The 22,274-nt window shown below is 49.0% G+C and overlaps 1 protein-coding gene across 2 annotated transcripts; it reads left to right on the top strand.

Moving 5' to 3' along the window:
• Positions 1–688: 688 nt before the first annotated feature.
• DPCD (deleted in primary ciliary dyskinesia homolog (mouse)) lies at positions 689–21,832 on the top strand (the record flags this gene model as incomplete). 2 transcript variants are annotated; one of them, XM_084244996.1, is made up of 6 exons in its annotated part: positions 689–752; positions 5,631–5,711; positions 14,111–14,235; positions 14,566–14,699; positions 20,889–20,955; positions 21,334–21,832. In XM_084244996.1, 6 exons carry the CDS (start codon positions 689–691, stop codon positions 21,436–21,438), a joined length of 576 nt encoding a protein of 191 aa, XP_084101122.1. In that variant the 3' UTR covers positions 21,439–21,832. The 2 variants fall into 2 exon arrangements, with proteins under 2 accessions (XP_084101122.1, XP_084101121.1); XM_084244995.1 differs by having other exon boundaries at positions 20,853–20,955.
• Positions 21,833–22,274: the final 442 nt, after the last annotated feature.

Below are 22,274 nucleotides of genomic sequence, written 5' to 3'. Positions count from 1 at the left end.
GCTTTACCAAAAGGAGGGAATTACCAAGTTAGAATACAGAACTGCATCTTTAGAATAGACTTGGCTCTCAACAGGAGTGGAGACTGGGGGTGGGGAATAGCTGCACATAAACCCTACATAATCTCTCTACCCCCATCAGAGACCGCAGAGGAAAACGTGGGGTGTAGATGCAGGTGTTTGGGAGGCAGGGGAAACGCCCTGCACCTGTCGCAGTCACGGGCCTCTTGGACTGGGGCGGGGAGGAGGGCTCAGCCCCGCAGCCACGGGGAAATGGGGCACGAACGCAGGTGTGGGGCGCCTCCTGGGACAGACGGAGCCTCGGTCTCACAGCTGGGGGTGGAGAAGACTCCGGCAGGTGTGCGGCAGCCGGCGCGGACGCAGCTGGCGAGTGCCAGGGACTCCCAACTGGGGGACAGAGGAGGGCTGCAGTGCTCGGGCCCGGCCCTAAGGCCCCCAACCGGCTCCCGGGATTCGGTCCGGGCGGGGTCTCTCAAGACCCGACGGGCCCATTGGGGGCAGGAGTAACAACTTACCGGGGCAGCCAATGAGCGTGGACGAAGGGCGAGTGCGACGGCTCCGGGAGTGGGAAAGAGCAAGTGCCCAGGACACCTTCCGGGTCAGCCGGAAGTGGCCCCAGGCGGAACGGTTGTCATGGTAGCGGCCGGGCGCGCGGCTGGGCGGAGGGAAGATGGCGGTGACCGGCTGGCTGGAGAGTCTGCGGGCGGCCGAGAAGACGGCGCTCCTGCAGGACGGTAACTCGAGGCCCCGCGAGCTCCCTCGCCCTCCCCACACCCCAAGTCGGGCCCTCAGCGTTGGCGCCTCACAGCTGGGACCGCAGAGCTGGAAAGGTCGTGGCCGCTAGCCCGGCCGGGGCCTGTATTTGCAAATGAGGAAACTGAGGCCCAGAGAGATGACGTGACGCGAATACGCGTCTCCGAACACCCGCTAGTTTCCTTTACACCACTCGCACCTCTGAGTTGTTACTAATAAATACTTCCTTTCATCTTCATTATGTTATTTGCTCCACACCGCTGTCCCAAGAGGCTTTTACTCTTCCACCCCATTTTACAGAAAAGGAAACGCGAGAAGGTGTTAGCCAGTCCCAACTGCCCTGGGCAGTCAGTGGTACAACTGGATCGTGACCTGGGACCCCATAAACCTCAGCCTGGGCTTCTGCTGAAGACAGCCTGGTGCCATGGAGAGATGGGGAGACCTGGGCTCTAGTTACCACCCTGTCACCGGGGGCTCTCTGGTTGACCTCTCTACTTATTTGGACCTCACTTTCCTCATCTGTAAAACGAGGTGGGTGGGGTGGCAACCTTTGATATCTTGAGGTCCTTTCCAGCTCTCATGTTTGTAAGCGAATCTCTAAATGTTTCCTGGGTCTTTAGGGGAGACAGAGCAGGGTCTCCGGGTGTGCTGGGAAGAGTTGGGCACACGAGTATGGAGTGGGATTTTTTTCTCCTAAGAATGGTAGGTGTAGGGCCCTGGTTTTTCAGGGCCTCTTCCTGGGCCCACTTGGTAGCCTGAATGAATTAGGTATGAATTCCTGTAGCTCTCAAGATACCAGGTAGGCACTCACATCTACACTCACGGATGTGTGGAAATTAAAACGAAAATAATTTTGCTCATTCATTCTTGCAGCTTTTAGGGAAGCTTTAGCCATGTGCTAAACTGTACTAGAGCAGATAGAAGGAAAGACATATTGTCCCAGGAGTTCACCAAGTGGTCAGGAAAAAGACAAGTAAATAAACGATAGTAGATTAATCAGAAGTCAAAATCTTCTGTAAAATGCTGTGAGAATGAAGATGGAAATGAACATCTCCTTGAAGAGAGATCTGACAGAAAAGGTCGAGTTGATGGGTCCTAAAGATTTAATAGGTGCTTGCTGAGTGGAGAAATGGGGATAATTAGCCCAGAAAGAATGTCCACGTGTAAAGGCCAGGCGGTATGAAAGCACATGTCTGATTACCTGGGAAATAACCGGTTACTGAAGTTGAAGCATTCACCCATTCGAAACATCCCTCCACACTGTCAGGTGCTAGACTGCAAGGGTGAATGAAAGTTCTCATGGAGCAATAAGGGGAAATGATGGAAAATGAGGCAGGATTGCAGATAAATTGGGGTACGTTGTAATACATTGCTTTTGCCAAGCTAAAGATTTGGGACATTTTCTCACCGGACTGCTTTTTGTTTGTTTGGTTTTGTTTTCTATTGAAGTATAATTGACATACATTATTTTAGTTTCAAGTGTACAGCATGTATGTACTTTGTAAAGTGATCATCACAATAAGTTTTGTTTTTTGTTTCTGTTATTAAAAATAACACACAGTTTACCATTTTAACTATTTGGTTTAGTGGCATTAAGTACTTTCACATTGCAATGCAATCATCATCAACTGCCTTCTCCAGAACCTTTTCATTTTCTTCAGCTGGAGCTCTGTACCCATTAAACACTAACTACATTCCCCCTACTCCCAGCTCCTGGCAACCACTGTTCTACTTTCTTTCTGTATGAATTTAGTTACTGTAGGAACTTTATATAAGTGGAGTCATACAATAGCTGTATACTTTTGTGACTGGCTTATTTCACTTCGTATAATGTCTTCAAGACATTTCCTTCCTTTTTTAAAGAAAAAGATTTATTTGGGCCTCCCCAGTGGCGCAGCGGTTGAGTGCTGGGTTGCGAAGCTACCCGCAGCCTCTGCAGCGCTGGTTTGATCCCTGGCTGCTCCCTGGCCACTGGAGGAGGGTCCCACATGGCGCGCAGACCTCTCCTGCCACCAGCTGCTCCCCTCAGCAGTGTACTTCGGTCCTTCTGCCTGCTCTGCTCCCCGCTCTGGCTCTGGTGAATTCTCTCACCCTCCCGCGCTTCTGACTGTACCCAGTGCTTGTATAAATAAATAAATAAATCTTTAAAAAAAAGATTTATTTATTTATGCATACAAGAACTGAGGTACAGGCCAGAGGTGTGGGGGGTGAGAGGATTCACCATAGACAGGGTGGGGAACAGAACAGGCAGACTAACTGAAATACACTGCTGAGGGGAGCAGCGGGCGAGTCAGGAGAGGTCTGGTGCGCCATGTGGGTCCCCTCCCTGGCCGGCCAGGGATTGAACTCATGCTACAGAAGTTGTGGATAGCTTCATAGTGTTGTGCTTAACCCCTTAACCCCTGCTTAACACCAGGGACGCTCTTCCTTCCTTTTTAAGGCCAAATAACATTTCATTGTATATCGGTACCACATTTTGTTTATCCATTCATCTGTCAATGGACACATGGGTTGCTTTTTAGCTATTGTGACTAATACTGCTATGAACATGGGTGTACAAATATCTGTTTAAGACCCTGCTTTGGTCACGGGCCAGTGTTTAAACAGTTATTTCATCAGCCAGGATTTTAAGTTCCTCCATCATCTGCATCACAAACCAATGTTATTAGTTGGGGTTTTTTCCCTCCAGCCCCCTCAAAATATTAAATATATAGATATATCTTATTAAATCTCTCCTGTAGATTTACCCTCCTGGTGTGTATGTGTATGTGCTATTGGTAATAAGAACCCAGGACACCTTTAATTCTTAACTTTAATATATAGATACATACTATGTATCTTTAAACAAAAGGCAACTGAAATAAAATATTTTCCCCATATATGGTTAATGTATACAAAGTCCAGTCAAATTAATAAAACAAGATGACTACCCAAATAAAATAGGCTAAGGCCTAAACAGGTAATTCACTAGAATATGACCAATGAGCCCTTAGGACAGTGTTCAACCTTACTAGAATATTCAGAGCCATGAATATTATCCTAGTATGGTTATGAGAGCATGGACTTTGCCCTTACATGAGTTTAAGCCTGCATCTGTCACTTCCTAACTTTATGACCTTGGACAAGTTGTGTGACTTTTAAGCCTCAGTTTTTCTCACTTATAATGGGGGCACATAGGATTATTGTGAGAATTAAATGCAATAAAATATATTAAATACTGACCACTTGTAAGCATTGCATCCTGCCTGGACTCAAGACAACTCCAGGGGGCAAAGGTCAGGCCAGACATTCTCAGCTCTATGTAGGTACCCCACTCCTGGCAGGAAAACCCCTTTCAAATCTATCTACCATCCAAAGGACTAAGAATAGTGTGACCTAGGGGAGAGGCCCTGCAAATTATGTGGTGAACTTCTCCTGATTACCAAATAGGAATGACTCAAGGGAACTGTGTCCCAGAGGAGTGTTTTGGATGGGAAAAGTACTGGTAGGTCAGATACAGTTGCCTGTTTTAGCTAGTGGCACCTTTAGCTCATTAGCGGCGTTGGGGCTCTATTTGTCAAGCATGTGTTGGGTACCTGTCTGTTGAGTATTAGTTTCAGTGAAGAGCCTCCCTGTAACTAAGTAGGGGAATGTAGGGGGAATTACATAGTCACTTTTAAGAAAAGGCTTATACTACCTAGTTGGAAGTTTCAGGCTAGAGACTCCCTTAGTCCTTCCCTTCTTTCTTTTTTTTTTTTTTTTAATATATATATATTTTTAATAGAGGCATGTTTTATTTATTTGTTTGTTTGTTTTTTGTTTATACATGCACTGGGTACAGTCAGAAGTGCGGGAGGGTGAGAGAATTCACCAGAGCCAGAGCGGGGAGCAGAGCAGGCAGAAGGACCGAAGTACACTGCTGAGGGGAGCAGTGGGTGTGGCAGGAGAGGTCTGCGCGCCATGTGGGACCCTCCTCTGGTGGCCGGGGAGCAGCCGGGGATCGAACCAGTGCCGCAGAGGCCGCGGGCAGCTTCGCAACCCAGCACTCAACCACTGCACCACCGGGGAGGCCCCCCCTTCTTTCAATGAAAGATGAATCAGTGTTCATTCTTTCTTTCAATCGGTAATGATCAGCTCCTAATAGATGCCAGGTACTATGCTTGGTGTTAGGAGGGCTAAAACCCCTTCTATCTAGTAGAAAAGACAGGTAGTGCAAATAGAGAAAAATTCAAAACCAAGGTAAATGCCATGAAGAAAACCCCTGGACACTAACACTGTGTCGCTGTGGCTAGAGATGGCACAGAGATGTGCCAAAGAGGGCAGAGCAACAGTGTGGCTAAAGAGAGGGCATGGTCAGAAAATCCAGTTCAATGTCCTGAGCACAGAGGTTTGGCTTTAGGAAATAGGAAGGAAAAGATCAATATGATACCAATCCTGGGGAGTCAGAGGCCTTAAAAAGTAGCACACCAATCAGTGTTCCCCTGTGGATATGAATAGAGCAGTAAGGCGGCACAAGCAACGAGGGGATGAATTCTGCCAAGATGGCTGGGTGTGATAGTTAAGGAAGACTTCCCAGTGGAAAGTGGCATTTGAGCTAGATTTTAAAGGGGGAAAGGAGGCGCTCAACAGATGGGATGAAGTCTAGAGCTCTCACTGGTATAGGAAACAGCAGAGCGAAGACAAGTTCAGAGCAAGCTACAGAAGGGAGTCCCAGACATGTCTTAAAGTAATGGTAGGCAAGGTTGGCGAGGAGTTGTGGGAGACCTTGGGAGGGATTCTCAGTGTGCCCAAGGCTTTTGGAATTTCCCTTCTAGATCCCTTGATCTGTAGAGTGGAAGGCAAGAGGAGGTTTTGAGGAAGGTACTCTGCTTTGTGCGCAGGGAGAAGGAAGGTGCACTACTTGTTCCCAGATGGGAAGGAAATGGCCGAAGAATATGATGAGAAGACAGGTGAACTACTTGGTAAGTGATGGGGGTTCCCAGTCAGCCCGTAGGTACACTTGCGGTGACCTAGGCACAGGTGAACACTCCTAACTGAGGCCTGAGGGAGGACCCCAGTACCAGATGCTGAAACTAGGGGAAACAGATGCCCTCAGATGAACCAAGATGTTCCTGAGAATAATCTGAACCCAGGGCTGGACATCAGAAGTGGAGTGGAAGTCCACTTGACCCATAAAGCACCCCCCCGCCCCCAGGCTATGGGAGCAAGCACTTCTGAGGTGGAAATGGGCAGCAGAGAAACCTTTGGGAAAAACCTTCAGAGAGCAGGTGGAACTGAAAATGGCCCTTGCAGGCCGAGCAGTGCTAAGGTCAGGCTTTCCCTTCTATTTGTTTTGCTTGTCTTTTGTTTTCTGAAGCCTCACCAGGATCAAGCAGTGTCAGAGCAGACTATTAAATACACCCTCACCTTGGAGAATGAAGGATTCCAGGAGAGAAGGGGGGAGAAGTGGTGGTTTTGCAGCTTTGTCATTTTCATTCCTGCGGCTCTTTTCCTCTCAGAATAGGCTTGTGAGTAGTTGCTCCAGCTCAGGTTTCTGGGGGTTATTTGATTTGTCCGTTCTCTGTTTCCAGGTATGCACATCAGCATTAACTGACTTCCCAGAGCTAGGTGGCTGGTTCTTTGACCCAGGGCCTAAGGCTGTCAGCAGTGGGAGTTGGTCTTTTTATTAAGTTCCAACTGAAATGCTAAGACCAATGATGGAGTCATGGGCTGGGTTATTTTCTTGTCATTATTCTTGACTTTAATTTCTTCCTGGGCCTGATCGACAGGTAGTATTGGCAAGGGAATTTTTTCCCCCCCTTTTCTGACAGCTCATAAATGTCTAGAACCGACAACATGGATTACACTGGTTTGCATTCTCTTAGTCTCCAGTCTTAAAACGTGTGTCCTGCGCATGTTCAGTTACAGAGTGAAGTGTTGATCCCTCCTTATTATGAGCTGCTTGGACTCCAGTCCCAATTGGCTTAGTCTGGTGCTATTAAAAATCTTGATGTGTTTAGCATATGACACTGATTTGGTGGAAACCAATACAGTAGTAATATCCTCACAATGCCTTGTAATTTATAGAGCTCCCAGGGGGTGACAGCCTTGGAATGCCTAACAGGGCAAGCTTATAAAAACAGAGGTCACGTGAGCTTACCACCCATCACCAGGCCACAGACTCGCCGCAGCTCCTCTCCTCCAGCCCCAGTATCACCTCCCTCCTGCACACAGAGCAAATAAAACAGCCATAGCAGCTGTGGCTGTGAAAACAAACAAACAAATGAAACCCAGGCCTCTTAGTTGTGCTTGGACATGAAATTAAAATGAAAAACAAGTCCAGCTTCCTTCATTTGTAGTACCCCACATTAAGCGGCAACTTTCCCTCTTGGCAGGTGGGAACAGACAGTGGCCTCCAAGCGCTTTTTTAAAATTTAATTTTATTTTATATATATTTTACATCATTCTTCCTTTTTGTACAATGCATGCTTTCTCCTCTCAGGTGTAGCCCCGTAAAATTCCCACCACCAATTCACGCGTGCACCATCACCATAGTCCCTTGTGTAAGAACACATTTCCTCCCAGTTTGATCCCATCCTTAACCCCTCCCCTGCAGAGTGTCTCTGATATTAATAGTTGCCTGTTAATTTGTTTTTTTTTAAAAAATTTATTTTATTTATTTATGCATCCAAGAACTGGGGTGTAGGATAGAGGTGCAGGGGGTGAGAAGATTCACCAGAGACAGAGTGGGGAGCAGAACAGGTGGATCTACTAAAATACACTGCTGAGGGGAGCAACGAGAGGCCTTCTGTGCCATGTGTCTTAGCTCCCTGGCCAGGGATTGAACTCATGGCCACAGTGGTTGGTAATAGCTTGTAGGCTGAGACTTTAACCCCTGCGCCACCAGGCAGGGCCCTCCTTTTGTTTTTTACTTTATTATAATTTTTTTTCCCCTGGTCCCTTATTTCCTCTATATTCCTCCTATAACTGAAACCATCTAATAATTTTCTTTTTCCTCTGGCTTATTTCACTGAGCATAATCCCTTTCATTTCCATCCTTGTTGCTGTGAATAGCATGAGTTTATCTTTTTTGATTGCTGAATAGTATTCTGCTGTGTATATGTACCACATCTTCTTGATCCAATCATCTATTTTGGGGCATTTGGGTTGTTTCCATAGCTTACCTATTGTAAATAGTGCTGCAATGACATAGGGGTGCAGGCATCCTTTTGAATTAATGTTTTTGTGTCCTTTGGGTAGATTCCTAGGAGTGGAATTGCTGGGTCATATGGAAGCTCCATTTTTAGTAGTTTGAGGAACCTCCACACAGCTTTCCATAGTGGTTGGACCAGTTTGCATTCCCAACAGCAGTGTAGTAGAGTTCCTTTTTCTCCATATCCTCTCCAACACTTGTTTTCTGTTTTTTTAATGTGTGCCATTTTTGCTGGTGTGAGGTGGTGTCTCATTGTAGTTTTGATTTGCATTTCCCTGATTACAAGTGATGTGGAACATTTTTCATATACCTGTTGGCCATTTGCATTTCCTGTTTGGAGAAGTGTCTTTTTAGCTCTTCTGCCCATTTTTTGACTGGATTGTTTACTTTGTTTTTGTTGAGTCTCATCAACTCTTTATTGATGTAGTCCTATATGTTCATCTTTTCTTTCACTTTCTTTACTTTGGGGGAAGTATCTTTAAAGATGTTACTGAGGTGTATGTCATGTAGTGTTTTGCCTATATTTTCTTCTATATATTTTACACTTTCAGGTCTTATATCTAAGCCTTTTATCCAGTTTGAGTTGGTTTTTGTGCATGGTGTCTAGCTTCATTTTTTTGCATGTCACAGTTCAGTTTTCCCAGCACCATTTATTGAACAAACTGTCCTTGTTCCATTGCATATTCTTTGCAACTTTGTCAAAGATTAGTTATCATAAATCTTTGGGTTTATTTCTGGGTTTTCTATTCGATTCCATTGGTCTGTGTGTCTGTTTTTGTTCCAGTACCATACAGTTTTAATTATTATGGCTTTATAGTATAGTTTGAAGCATGTGATACCTCCATTCTCCTTCTTTTTGGTCAGGAGGGCTTTGGCTATTCAAAATTTTTTGTGGTTCCATAAGAATTTTATCAATATTTGTTCTATCTCTTTGAAGAATGTTATTGAAATTTTTATTGGAATAGCGTTAAATCTGTAAATTGCTTTCAGTAGGATGGCCATTTTGATAATGTTAATTCTTCCAATCCATGAGCAGGGCATGTCTTTCCATTTCTTTGTGTCTTCTATTTCTTTTAACAGAGTTTTATAATTTTCTTTGTATAGGTCCTTCACCTCTTTTGCTAGGTTTATTCCCAGGTACTTGGTTGTTTTTTGTTTTTTTTTTGTTTGTTTATTTGTTTTTGTTTTTTTGGTTTCCATTATAAAAGGGATGGTTTTCTTGATTTCTTCTTCTATTGATTGTGTGCATATAGGATGGATACTGATTTCCGTGTGTTGATTTTGTATCCTGCTACTTTACTAAACTGGTTATTTTGATTAGCTTTTCTGTAGTGTTTTTAGGATTCTCTATGTATATTGTCTTGTCATCTGCAAATAGTGATAGTTTTACTTCTTCTTTCCCTATTTGGATTCCTTGTATGTCTTTCTCTTATCTTATTGTTCTGGCTACGATTTCCAGTATTATATTGAAAAGCAGTGGTGAGAGTGGACATCCTTATCCTGTTCCAGATCCTAAGGGTAAGGCTTTCTTCAGCTTTCACCACTGAGAATGACATTGGCTATGGGTTTGTCACATAGGGCCTTTATTATATTAAGGTATGTTCCTTCTATCCTGAGAATTGCGAGGGCCTTCGTAAATGGTTGTTGAACTTTGTTGAATGCTTTTTCAGCATCTGTTGATACAATCATGATTTTTTGTTGTTGTTGTTATGACATGTCCAAGCCCTTTTTTTTTTTAAGAGCAGAAATGAAGGTTCATAGGAGAATACTGTTTGGATAAAGTTTACCTAATAATGATATCAGTACCATAACTTTCCTTGCGCAGCATATAAGTGATTTACAAGAATCATCTCATTTAATCATCCTTGTTACAGCCCTAGGCACTTGGTACACAGTCTCCATTTTACAGTTGAAAACAGAAGCCCCAAGAGGTTAAGCATCTTGCTCAGAATCACATAGCTGGTTAGCTTCTCTGGTGGGACATCAGCCTAAGTCTTGTGATTTAGAGCCCATGATTTAGTCTGCAGCGGCATCCTGCTGGGGGTTGAGAATATTTAGTCCTGCTTTCTTTTCTTACTAAAGTTGCTCTGCCCAGAATGACGTGAGTAGGAGCTAGTGGGAGCAGGACAGAGATGGCCAGACAGGAACACCCACTGGAGCCGCTGGGCGCTGTGAGCAGTAACTGCTTTTCTTACCCATCTCCACCACTCTACCCCACCCCCGCCAGCTGCCCTTGCAAAATACTGTTCTTTGCTGATTTTTAAGTATAAATAATGCCAGGACCCGAGCTGACTTTTGCTTGTGCATTCTACGAAGTAAAATATGGACAGGGTTACTATGGGAGTGAGTGGAAATAGTTTCCAACTTTCCAGCTAATTATACAAGTTTGAGAATTGGCCAAATTGGCTTTCTGCTGGAAAAACTCAGAAAGTAATTCAGGGAAGAATCGCCAGTAGTGCATCTGTGTAGGGCAGAGCTCTTCCAGTCGGTGTTAATAAGCGTAGCAGTGTCATATTTTTTTTCTACCCTCTCAATGCTGTTCATTCCCACCCCCCACAATGATGCTGTATGTATTCATAGAGGAAAAAACTGAAGGGCCCCATAACAATGATCGGAACATCAAACCAGCCCCAGAAGAACACAGCATGTCCAGGGGGGCAGAGGCTGAAGGGCAGGCCATCCCCTAGCGATTACATTCGGATTACAGGCTTAATCTGCTTTGGTATTTGACCGCCAGCCTAACCACCCCAGGCTGCATTTGGAGGATATTGAGCACTTTCATCCCCAAGCACTTCACCAGCTTTATAAATGACCCACTCGATTCCCTTCAACCTCCTCAGGGATGGGACGTGGCAGCTGTTTAATAGCCACATAGCAATGCTGCAGTGTTTTAGGGCAGAAAAGAAGAATCCTGCATCCAGTTTAAGCTGCAGGGAGTATTTAGGAGAGGGGAATGTAATTATCCACATTGGAAGTGGGCCAGGGCTGGGAGCTTTGGGGAAAGAGGCCTTGAGGACCTCCACTTTCCAGCCCACCTGAAAGATGGGGCCTCCTTTCAGCAGTCTGGGACATCAGCCTGCTTCCTGCTGACTTAGGAAAAAGCCCCCAGGCACAGCCTCCTTCATATATTCCCCACCAGACCCTTTACGCGGTCATTGACAGCCTCCTTTCCAAGGCCTGGCCCTGGCTCAGCCGTGAAGCTGTGACAGCGTCCCAGGGAGCTGCCTCGCACACACCAGTTTGGGCTAACATATAATCAAATCAGAGTGACAGCAGGTGGAGATGGTCTTCTGTTGCCGCAGGAACTGTCCTTGAGTTTGGAACAAAGACAGAACAAGAAAGACAAGGCAGAGTGTGTATTTGCACGTGTGCACTCACACCCATATACATGGGGGGAAAATAGCAGGACTTCATCACGATCTTACATTGGATCTTATAAGGAAATGAGTAGGGAGACCTTCACCTGCACCTTAACAAAGAATTTAATTTCCCAAGGTGTTTTAAAATGGTGATGAGACAGCCAAGGGTGCCAAGTTCCTGTGACCCAAGCAACTGTTAAGGTCAGCAGTAAGGACACCAGTAGCTGACCTTCCTCCTTAATATGGTCCTTGGGAAGATTTCTCTGCAAAACCCAAATCCCTTGGAATAAGAGAGTAGACAGAAAGCCCCGGGGTCAGAATCGCCTCTCCTGGCTACACTGGTGTTGGGTTTGAGGACACCTGTTGCATGAAGCCCGGGATTACAGCAGTGGCCTGGCCTTGATAGTGAGGTGTTCCTCATAAAAGACATTTTCAGATCATCAAAGCCCTTCTTTAAATAAAGGCTAAAATATAAGAGTTAGTGCTACTTACCAAAAAAATGGAAACTTTTCTAAATATCAATGCTTATTGAATGTTTATTGAATATAATTTAACCTTTTATTAATGACTCGAATTTAGACTTGAATTTTATTTTTTTAAAGATTTATTTATTTATTTTAAAGATTTGTTTTTATGCATACAAGAGCTGGGGTACAGGCCAGAGATGCGGGGGTGAGAGGAGTCACCAGAGAGAGAGTGGGGAACAGAACAGGCAGATCCACTGAAATACACTGCTGAGAGGAGCAGCGGGAGTGACAGGAGAGGTCTGCTGTGCCATGTAGGCTGCTCCCTGGCTAGCCGGGGATCAAACTCGTGCTGCAGAGGCTGTGGATTTCTTCATAGTGTGGTGCTTTACCCCTTGTGCCACCAGGGAGGCCCAAGATTTATTTATTTATGCATACAAGAACTGCGTTGTAGGCCAGAGGTGCAGGGGTAAGAGGATTCACCAGAGAGAGAGTGGGGAGCATAACAGGCGGACCTACTGAAATATACTGTTGAGGGGAGCAGCGGGCATGACAGGAGAGGTCTGCTGTGCCATGTGGGTAGCTCCCTGGCTGGGGATAGAATTAGTGCTGCAGTGGCTGGTGATAGCTTGGTAGCTTGATAGCACTGACTTTAACCCCTGTGCCACCAGGGAGGCCTGAGACCTGGATTTTAGTGTGGCTTTAGTTGCAAGTTAGTTTCTTTCCCTGAACCTCAGAAATTCTTCTTTCTCTGTCCCCTGGAGAACAGTGGCGAGGGTTGAAGGAGAGCAACCAGAGAAGAAATATATTTCTCACTTTAAAAAGATAGGCACTGGGGTAGATGCTTTCTAATGTGTGATGGCTGTGCTGTTACTTGGTGGCCCTGTCAGGGTGGAGGGACACTTGTCTGCCCTTCTCGCCCACTGGCCCCATGTGCTTCCTGGTGAGCTGGCGCCCTCCCTGTGAGCTGTGCCCTCGTGCTGTTATCAGTGTGCCTGGGAAAAATTAATTTCCTGTGCATTCTGCACACATACTTTATGCATAGACTATATGCATAGTCTGAGTGAGAAACTGGGAGCCATGTTTGCTACAGTGGAGAACGAGGTGCTGGGGCTTGTCACAATGAGCTGCTGGTTGGAGGCATTTGTCAGTTCTGCGTTTGTGACTGTGACAGAGACCCCCAGAAGGCCAGCTTCCAGTTGAGCTAGGTATTACATGAATAGACTTGGACATACTCCCAGTCACAGTCCATTCACTTAAGAGAGAAGAAGTATTTGTGGGGGAAAAAGTTGCCTATAAAGCATATCTCCAAGTTTTACTCTTCCTTATTAATTTTCATTATAAACTTGGAAATGTGTTTCTAGGGAGAATTTTGGCCCTAAGACGTAATAAAACCACACTGCAGAATGCAGCAGACCTTTAAAAAACACATATTCAAGGAAAAATTCTAATCTTACAGCCCTCTTTTGTGTTCAGCTTGCGTGCCTTACTCAGAGCAGCGAGGGTGTTTGGGCCTGATTCCTCACAAGGTCTCGCAGAAGCCTGCGTGAGAAGCGGACTGCGGCCGCCTGACCGGGGCAGACATGGCGCGCACGCAAGGGCTCCGCAAGGGCTCCGGCAGGACCCCAGGCCCTTTGTGTGACTCCTTACACCAGCGGCAGGAAGGCTGCACCTGGCTTCCCCAGGCTGGCGACACCCTAGTGCAGTGGGAAGGGGAAGGAGCAGGGGAGGGGCGGGTCCCCGCTGGGGGTGGGGGAGGAAGCCCCTGCAGTGATAACCTGCACCAGGACAGGGTTGCCTCCACAGGGCTGAGGCGGTCCTGAAAATCCCAGCAGGGGGTTTAGGTAATGTCCTGCACTAGTTGTTTCACTTAATAATTTTCATAATGTATGTGCCTTACTTAAAAAAAGTCTTATGCAGATATTTGAGTTGTAAAGCAAGGTAAAATGCAGATAGTTATTTGCATTATAAAAGGATGGTCCCACTTGGGAAAAAAATCACATTAGCTTTTCTATAAATATTGCATTTAAAATGCATGTGTCTAAATTTTTATTTAAATACATTTGGGGGCTGTTGTTTTAAGCCAGGTATACCTGCGATGAGTGAATTTCTGTATATAGACTTTATGAATCACGAGATAAATCTACCTGTCAGCTTTAGAAGGAAAAAAGTGTTCAGTCAACTCACACTTTTGGGATCCAGATTTTCTCCCTTACAAGTAACTGCCCTTTTACTAACCTCATCTTCCTTTATTCTGTTCTTGCCTGATGTGAAGTTGACAATTCATCAGAAAAGAGCAGAGCTCCTCTTTTCCCCATAACTCCATTGCTTCCTTCTCTCCCCAGTGAGAAAGTGGCGTTTGAAAAGTGCCCTCGGAGCCTTGGGCCAGTGGCAGATTGAGGTGGGAGAGCCAGCACCCCCAGGAGCAGGGAGCCTGGGGCCTGAACTCATCAAGGAGAGCAATGCCAATGTATGTGTCTCGGGCCAGGTCAGGGGCGGGCGTCGGGTGGGATTGGACTGACCTTTGAGGACAGCGACTATGTTTACTTCTCATCTCTAGTGTCCCCACCTGCACACATGCTGTATAAATGTTTGCTTGAGTCATACCCCGGGGGTTTGGCCATCCCAGGGTGAGGGTGACAGATCTGGAGTGTCCCGGCCATAGCATCATCAGAGGGGTGTTGTGGAGAAGAGCTGAGGGTCTTCCACTCTGCCCCTAGGTAAAGCTTTGCAGAATGGGATGTCATGCCACCCTACCCGCCCCTCCCTCCAAGAACAGAGTTGGATTTGTTGTTTCTAGCCCATCTTCATGCGGAAGGATACCAAAATGAGTTTCCAGTGGCGGATTCGAAATCTCCCCTACCCTAAGGATGTCTATAGTGTCTGTGTGGACCAGACAGAGCGCTGTGTTGTTGTCAGAACCACCAACAAAAAGTAAGTAGTGTGGTGGGCACTGCCTGCCTGTGTGGGGCAAGGTGGGGAGTGGGGTTGGACCCAGGGTTAAGGCTCAGACTGCTCCCTACCCCAGAGGGCAGAGAGGCTTCCTCTTGGGACCGGGATGAATAACATAATCAGCGCAGGGGAGTTGGAACAATGAGTGTCTGGTGTAGTGCCTGGCATTACTGGGACTTGATTTATTTTTGCTGGATGAATGAAGAGATGCGTGAGGGAATCACCTGGCAATTAGCTTGTGATCTGATGTAGTTCTACTGTAAGGTTATTGTGGCCTTAAAGTACCCGCTTGATCCAGTCCACAGCACACTTGACCCGGTGACAGCTCAGAGTTAGCAGGGAGCCATGACTGGGGAGGCCCGCCTCTGAGGTGGCAGTTACAGGACTTAAAACAGCACCAGGGAGCAGCAACCCTGATCCCTCCCTGGACTGAGGGAGAGTGGGTAACTGCTTTGGCCTCCTAGAAGTCTTTTGCATTATGTTTCAAAAGGGGAACTCAACTTTCCTTTGCTCCTCTCCTTGTGGTTTGCTAGGGGACAGGCAAAATGTGGGGTTGAGAGGACAGAAGTGTCCAGGGTGGAGATTTGATCCAGGCAGGGATGTTTCTGGGCTGGCGATCTTGGAAATGCCTTGATCCCATTTGGACTTCTGGAGCGCTGGCTGACCACAGGTGAAGAGAAAAGCCTGTAATACATCGAACTTGACCTAGAGAAATGTTGTATGGTACCAGCTTGTGTTGTTCACGACAATGAGTGACTGGTCCACAAGCTGTGGAGCCACCCAGCGTGCCTCACAGAGCAGTCAGCTTGGCCCAGCGGGGCCCCACTCACCCTCTGGTTTCCACGTGGTGAGAGGACCCAGCTCTTTGTCCATCTTCTCAAATGTTGTGGCCCAGCCTCCCCTTCTACTTCCCTCAGGTCCATGAGGCCCACAGGGATCCAGTGTGGCTCCCAGGATCCCCCTGTGCAGCCCTGAGTCCCACCTTCCTCTTGTGACCCCCACATCCTATCACTTTGTCAGGGTTAAGGGGACGGGGAAGACTGGAGATGAATGAATTAATTTTAGGATTATTGCTGTACATGCAGCCAGCAGCCCCTGCAGTGGGCCATGTCTATAAATATAAAGTCATAATAATAAGGGTTTGCGTTTATAAAGCACTTTGAAGCCCTCAGATAAAAGGCAGTTTATTCCCGTTATTGTTCTCATCATTAACAGGAGTCAGTGCCTAAAGTGGAATTTAGCAATTTCAGACAACAGAGAAATTGCCTTTAGGAAAACAAACTCCATGCTTCAGCAAGCATTCCCTGGCGGAGGCGGCCCTGGGTCCAAACTGGGAACAAAAGTGCTTCTGATAGCACTTGAATCTGCAGCCCAGCAGTTTGTTGAGCTGGCTGCTGCCTCCCTTTTGTCCCCCAGAGGTCACTGTCGAATACAGACATCAGGCAGAAATGTGATTACCGGGGAGCGGAGAGCGGCTAGCTAGCTCACCAAAAACTTCATCTGCGGGCAGATCCTCTGGGCCCCATCCCCGGCCCGCAGGCGGCCATAGGGGGCGCTGTTGGCCTGGAGCTCGCGGCCAGACGCCCGCTCCGGCGCCAGGACGGCGCCCCGAGACCATTTTGAACTGCGGGCGAGGCGCGGCGGGGCGGGAGTGATGCTCTGGGGCGGCAGGCCCGGGCTTCAGTTCCGCGGAGGGAGAGGAGCGTGTCCGTGCCGCCCTTGGAGCCCCGCGGGCCAGTCTGGCTCAGCCCCGCTCTCCTCGGGTCCCCGCACTGGGCGGTCGGTCAGAGGCGCGGCTCTGTCCTTCACCGACTCTTTCCCGAGCCCAGGCGCTGGCCCCCGCCCGGAGACGCACCGTGTTCTGTACCTGCCCTGCCTCAGCCGAACCGAGAGACTTTTACAATCCATTTTCTGATTATCACCCCATCCGAGGGGCCGCGGGGCCCAGGCTTGTGTGGGACCTAGCAACACGGCTGCCCGGCGCGCCGAAGGGGCGGTGGGGCTCCCCAGGCCCGGGCACCTGCTCTGTCTCCCACGTCGCGTCTCCCTCTGACGTGACTTCAAGTTCCGTGCCTGCCCCAGTTCTAGTGTTGTGCAGTGTGGCTCCTAACAAAAGTCGGAGTTCCTTTACCCATCCCTGCAAGAAGGGCTGAGGTGGCCACTTTTCTTGAGGGAATTGTCACTGGTGTGCTGTGACCTCAGGCACTGGAGAGGGATGACTCTTGGGGGAAGAAAGCACTTTTCCAAGACCCTGGTGTGGTGCCATTCATTCCTGGTAAGAGTGTGTGTGCAGGAAGAAGGTTGTTAGCCTCGGCCTAGAAGCTGGCAGCGGTTTGGGCCAGGGTGCTGGGTGAGCCATCAGCTTCCATCTGGCCTCTGCCGCATATTACCTGTGGTATTTGGGCAAAGTTCCCTCGTCCAGGAGAGGAATGCTTCTACCCGCCTCACAAATTAGAGGATTGGATGAAACTATACAGCATTGGATGAAGCAGCTCCTCAGTAATTCTTTGGAAATTGGAACTTGAAGACGACACAGTTGATTTGGCATTGGTGATACTAACACTGGGAGGTGTCAGCAGGCACCCCCAGAAAAAGGGATTCTGTGGTCACTGAGTTTAGGAATCTCGGAATTAACTTCTGAGCCTTCAGTCTGCGAATGCGCCTCATGACTCTAGGTGGGGCTGCAGGAGCAGGGGTGACCAGGGTCTCCCCTGGTGGCGCAGTGGTTGAGCGCTGGGCTGCGAAGCTGCCCGCAGCCTCTGCAGCGCCGGTTCGATCCCTGGCCGCCGGCGAGGGTCCCACATGGCGCGCAGACCTCTCCTGCTGCCCCTGCTCCCCTCAGCAGTGTACTTCGGTCCTTCTGCCTGCTCTGCTCCCCGCTCTGGCTCTGGTGAATTCTCTCACCCTCCCGCGCTTCTGACTGTACCCAGTGCTTGTATAAATAAATAAATAAATCTTAAAAAAAAAAAAAAAAAGGCAGCAGCAGGGTGACCAGTGGGCCTTAAGCCTTGATGGTTAAGAAAGATTTGCCTAGTGATTTTCTGAGGGTGAAACTGGCAGGCTTTTCTGGAGCACTCTGGGGATCCTGTGCACAGGCACACAGGGCACCCCTGGAGGTGTGCGGGGCTTGGCCCTTGTGATCACCGTAGCGCTGCTGCTTTTACCCCCTCCGCCAGTCTCTCTGAAGACCAGGCCACCTGTGTCCTTTGTCACTTCACTGCAAGGGAGAATGGGATGGGAAAGAACTGTGAATTGGGAAGGGGGTACTGTAGAGTGATGGGGTACAATAGGTCACTTCCAAAATAGCCAAAATAAAGGAGCTGGCCTTTGGCGCAGGTTGAAGAGCAGTGCAGAGGCGGCCAGTCCCTTTCACAGCCAGAGTTTCTCTAGGGCAGTTCCTTTGAGGAAAGAACTTAAGTGAACCTGCTCAGGGTAAAGTGCAGGACGGAGGGAGTCCACCCCACTCTATCGGCCCCATTCTTGGTCAGATGCAGGTGGAGAGGTGGCGGGCTCAGGAGAGTTGGGGGATTATCACTTAGAATTACGTCTTCTCCATTGACCTGTTCTGTGACTTGGGCAAGATACCTTTTGGGCCTCAGTTTCCTCTTCTATAGAAGAGAAGAGGCGTCCCCAGCCCGAGAGGGTTGTTTGGGGTCTCAAAGTGTTCGGAACAGTGCCTGGCCCCGAAGCAGCTTGACTGCCGCTGGGCTGGGGAACTGGGACTGTGTCCTGCAGGAAGCCTGAGGACCACCCGCTGTGAGGCTTTGCTTTTAGTGGCAACACAGGGAGTCTCCTGACAGCAAGGCAGGGATGCAGTCTTGTCTCTTCTTCTTCAAGTGCCCAGCTCAGAGCTCAGGGTCTGGGACGGAGCTGATGTGACGCACGGCTGCTTGAGTGTGGGCACACTTGAGCACGGTGGGCCTCTGTCTCTGGTGAGAAAATCAGGTGTGTAGGACATCCTTTCCCCCTAACAGTTCCTTTCAGAGCAAACTCCAGGACAAGGAAAGAGGTGAGTGGGGGTGGGCTGCTCCCTCAGGGAGGAAGCAGGTGCTCCGTGCTCCCTGGAACCCTGCCTGTAGGAACCCCTGAGAGTTGTTGAACCTGAACCAGTAAATGAAATCCACTAGAAGAGACTCGAAACAAAGCTGAACTTCTAGACCCACTCTGTCCCATTCTGCTTGGCTCATGAAAGGTGGTGGGACTAGGACAGGGAATGGGGGGGGGGGTGTCAAGCCACGCACCTCAAATTCCTTTTGATCTTGTCATTGCTGTGGAGACCAAGCCCTGGGATTCTTTTTCCAGGGTCACTGCCCCAACCTGGAGAATGTGGCTTGATAGTGCCCCTCTGAGTGCATACAGGTGTGGGTCAGCTCCCCAGGCCCCCAAGCCCAGGAGCTAGGTAGGCAGAGAGGATGGCCCGAGCTCTGCATGGCCAGGCCTTAAACAGGCCCCCTGATTTGTCGGTCTGGTTGGGCTGCCTGTGCTGGGGCTGCTTCGCTCCTCACTCCTCGTTCTGCTGCTTGTGTCTATTCGCAGGGAAGATGTTAACACTTCCTAACAAGCCTTTGTGTTCTGCTAATCTCTGCTGTTTAACCTTTGACTTCCTCCTATTATCAGTGTCTGCCACCTTTACTGGCCAGACCGAGGGCCCCAGGAAGCGCCCTTAGCCTGGCTGGGAAGAGGATGCGGGCATTCCACCCCGCTCTGCAGGCAGATGGATCGCCTTTCCCTGGGGCAGAGCTTTGGAAAATAAAGCAAACTTGTGGTGCCATTAGGACCCCCCACCCCCACGCCTTTTGAACTGTCTCCTTTAAGTAAACATTCTTTTCCTGCCCTGAGTCCCAGCACCTTGGCTTGGCGGGGAGTGGGGAACCTGGAGGGGAGCCAGGAGCGCCCGCCTCAAAACTGAGGATTTGGGCAGGGAGAGAGGGGCAGACGTGCCACGTTGATGGCAACTCTCAGCCCCCAGGGCATCAGGCCTTTGAGGTGGACTGGGGGGAGCTGTCCCCACAAGAGCCAGACCCTCTGAAGTATGAAGAGCGCCGGCTTCTCCAGCTGCTTGCGGGGTTTCCTGCCCCAGCCCGCAGTGAGTGAGCTCTGGGGGACAGGTCTGGCAGTACGAGCCAAAGAGACCCCATTTCCGGCCAGGAAAATGTCCGGTGGACTCAGCGTGAGATGAGGCGGCCATTCTTTGTGCCCTGGTACAGCCAGCCCCGGACCAGGAGCAAGGCGCTTGCTTTAATCCCGACCCCACTGACCGCTGGCTGCGGCTCCAGGCAAGACATTTCACCTCTGAGCCTGGGTTTCCTCTTTGGTAATGGGGGTCAGGTTTCCTTGCAAAACAAAGTCCAGTTACACACATCGTGAGCTGCGCCCTGCTATCTGGGGTTTCTTTCTTTTCTTTTTTTTAGCTTTTATTTGTTTGGTTTGGTTTGCTTTACTAAAAGGGATCGTTCATCTCTGAGCTGGCACCTGCAGATGATAGGGGCCCTGTGTGTGTGGCACCGAGGATTGGGGTCTCAAGGCCAGCAATGTAGTCTAGAGCCCCAGAGGTCTAGCTTCTGAGGTGAGTCACATGCTCTGTCCTCTTGAGATCCCTCCTTGAGGATGTCCTTTCCTCTGTGGTCTGCAGGGAGTCAGGCTAACACGGCCTTGAAAGCCAAAGGGGAAGAAGAGGTAGCCGAGGCGCAGTGGAAGTCCCATGCAAAAGGCAACTGCAGCTCCCCGCCTTTGGGAGCCGGCCCTAGATGCTCTATCCCGTCCCTTATTGGCACATTTTTTCCATTTTCCATTTATTTTCCATTTTTCTGGGGTACAAAGAAGGCCTAGTTTGCCTGTATATTCTAAGAGGTTTCTCTGCATGTGTTTAGGGGTCCCGAGCCTGAAAGATGAGCCACTAACCAACCACTGGTCTGTGCTGACTGGCCCCACTCTCCTACTGCTAGACAGGCCACAAGGCCTTTCACCCTGTTCATTCCAGGGTCACTAAGCTCTGAAGTCCTGGCCTTCTGACAGGCTTGCCTTTTTCCTCTTTGGCTGTGTGGCAGGTATAGGGGATTGGCAGCAAGAGAGGCCTGCTGCCCAACTGTTGGGGTCACCTTGCTGGGTGTTCATGGCCTCTTTCTGTCCCGACAGGTACTATAAGAAGTTCTCCATTCCTGACCTAGACAGATACCAGCTGCCTCTGGATGCTTCCCTGCTGAGCTTTGCTCATGCCAACTGCACCCTGATCATCTCTGTAAGATTCACCCAGACTTTTTAGCCACTGCATCGGGGAGAGGTTCTTTTCCCATGCCATAGGCGTCCCCCCCACCCCCGTGGAGTGCACCTGCTAGAGAACAGGCACCTCTACTGCAGCGTGAGGACAGCAGGGTGGGGGCCTGAAGAAGAGCCTGCCTGTATCATCAGTTGGGAGAGGATGGAGGTGACTGGGGGAGGTTGAAATCACAGCACCGGGTTCTGGTCCATGGCCTGTTCTTACGCAGCCATGTGACCTTGAGCAAATCCTTCAACCCGCTAGGCCTCAATTTCCTCATCTCTGAATAGAGGGTTCAGAAGGGGTGGTGTGGTAGGGGTGGGATAACTAAATTATGCCCTTTTTCTGGCCCATGCACAGTACCAAAAGCCAAAGGAGGTCCTGTTAGCAGAATCAGAACTGCAGAAGGAGCTAAAGAAGGTGAAGACGGCCCATAGCAGTGATGGGGACTGCAAGACCCAGTAGTGAGCACCCCCACCATGAAGGATGTGCACCCCCAGCTAGAGGACGGTGAGGCTCTTCCAGTGCACCCATGAGACCTCAGGGCCTAGGTGGTTCCATGCAGGGGCAGCCTCTTCTCTCCCAGGAGCTATCAGACTCTGTAAGAACCGGGCCTCGGGGCATCCTGAGCGCATCTGCTGAGTAAAGTCACTCTGAGTCACTGTGGGTAGACTGCCCTCTTGTCCACTTCTGTATGCTCCTGTCCCCAGATGGGGGGCTACACATTCCTTTCTCCTCCAGCCGGAGGACCTTCAACCTAAAGTCTTCTGCATGAAGGAGGCATGAGCCTTCAATGGAGGCCAAGGCTAGGCTGGCAGGGACCCTGTGCTACCCTAGTTTGCAGAAGTGGACGCCCTAAGATAGATGTAGGAGAGGAAGACATTTTTAAAATACATAAGCCTTGGAAACAGAGCCCCGGATATCGAGACATTGGTGAAAAGCCACAATTAGGGTGGTGAGGGTGTGCATGTTGGACATAGCGTGTGCAGATGGAGAGCACTGGGCGCCCTCAGCCCATCCACAGTCCCCTCTCCACACCTACAGGTGACACCTACCCCAGCATCCAGGGTGCCAGGAGACCAGGGGTCTCCATAGAGGTCTTCCTGAAGAGAAACCTTTATTCTTTGGAGCACTGAGCCCTATTCCCAGCATGCACATCCCCAAGTTTGAATCTGTTGTTCCCTCAACCTGGGGTCTTCCAGGACTCCACAGCCAATGAGGAAACAGATCTGTGAATAATCAAGCTTTACTTTTTACAAAAGTGAACATTGTAGCATGTTTTAAGAGCCAACCTGAAGTTG

This window comes from Talpa europaea (genome assembly GCF_964194135.1).
Source record: "Talpa europaea genome assembly, chromosome: 10".
Taxonomy (NCBI): domain Eukaryota; kingdom Metazoa; phylum Chordata; class Mammalia; order Eulipotyphla; family Talpidae; genus Talpa; species Talpa europaea.
This window is presented reverse-complemented; position numbering and strand designations above follow the sequence as displayed.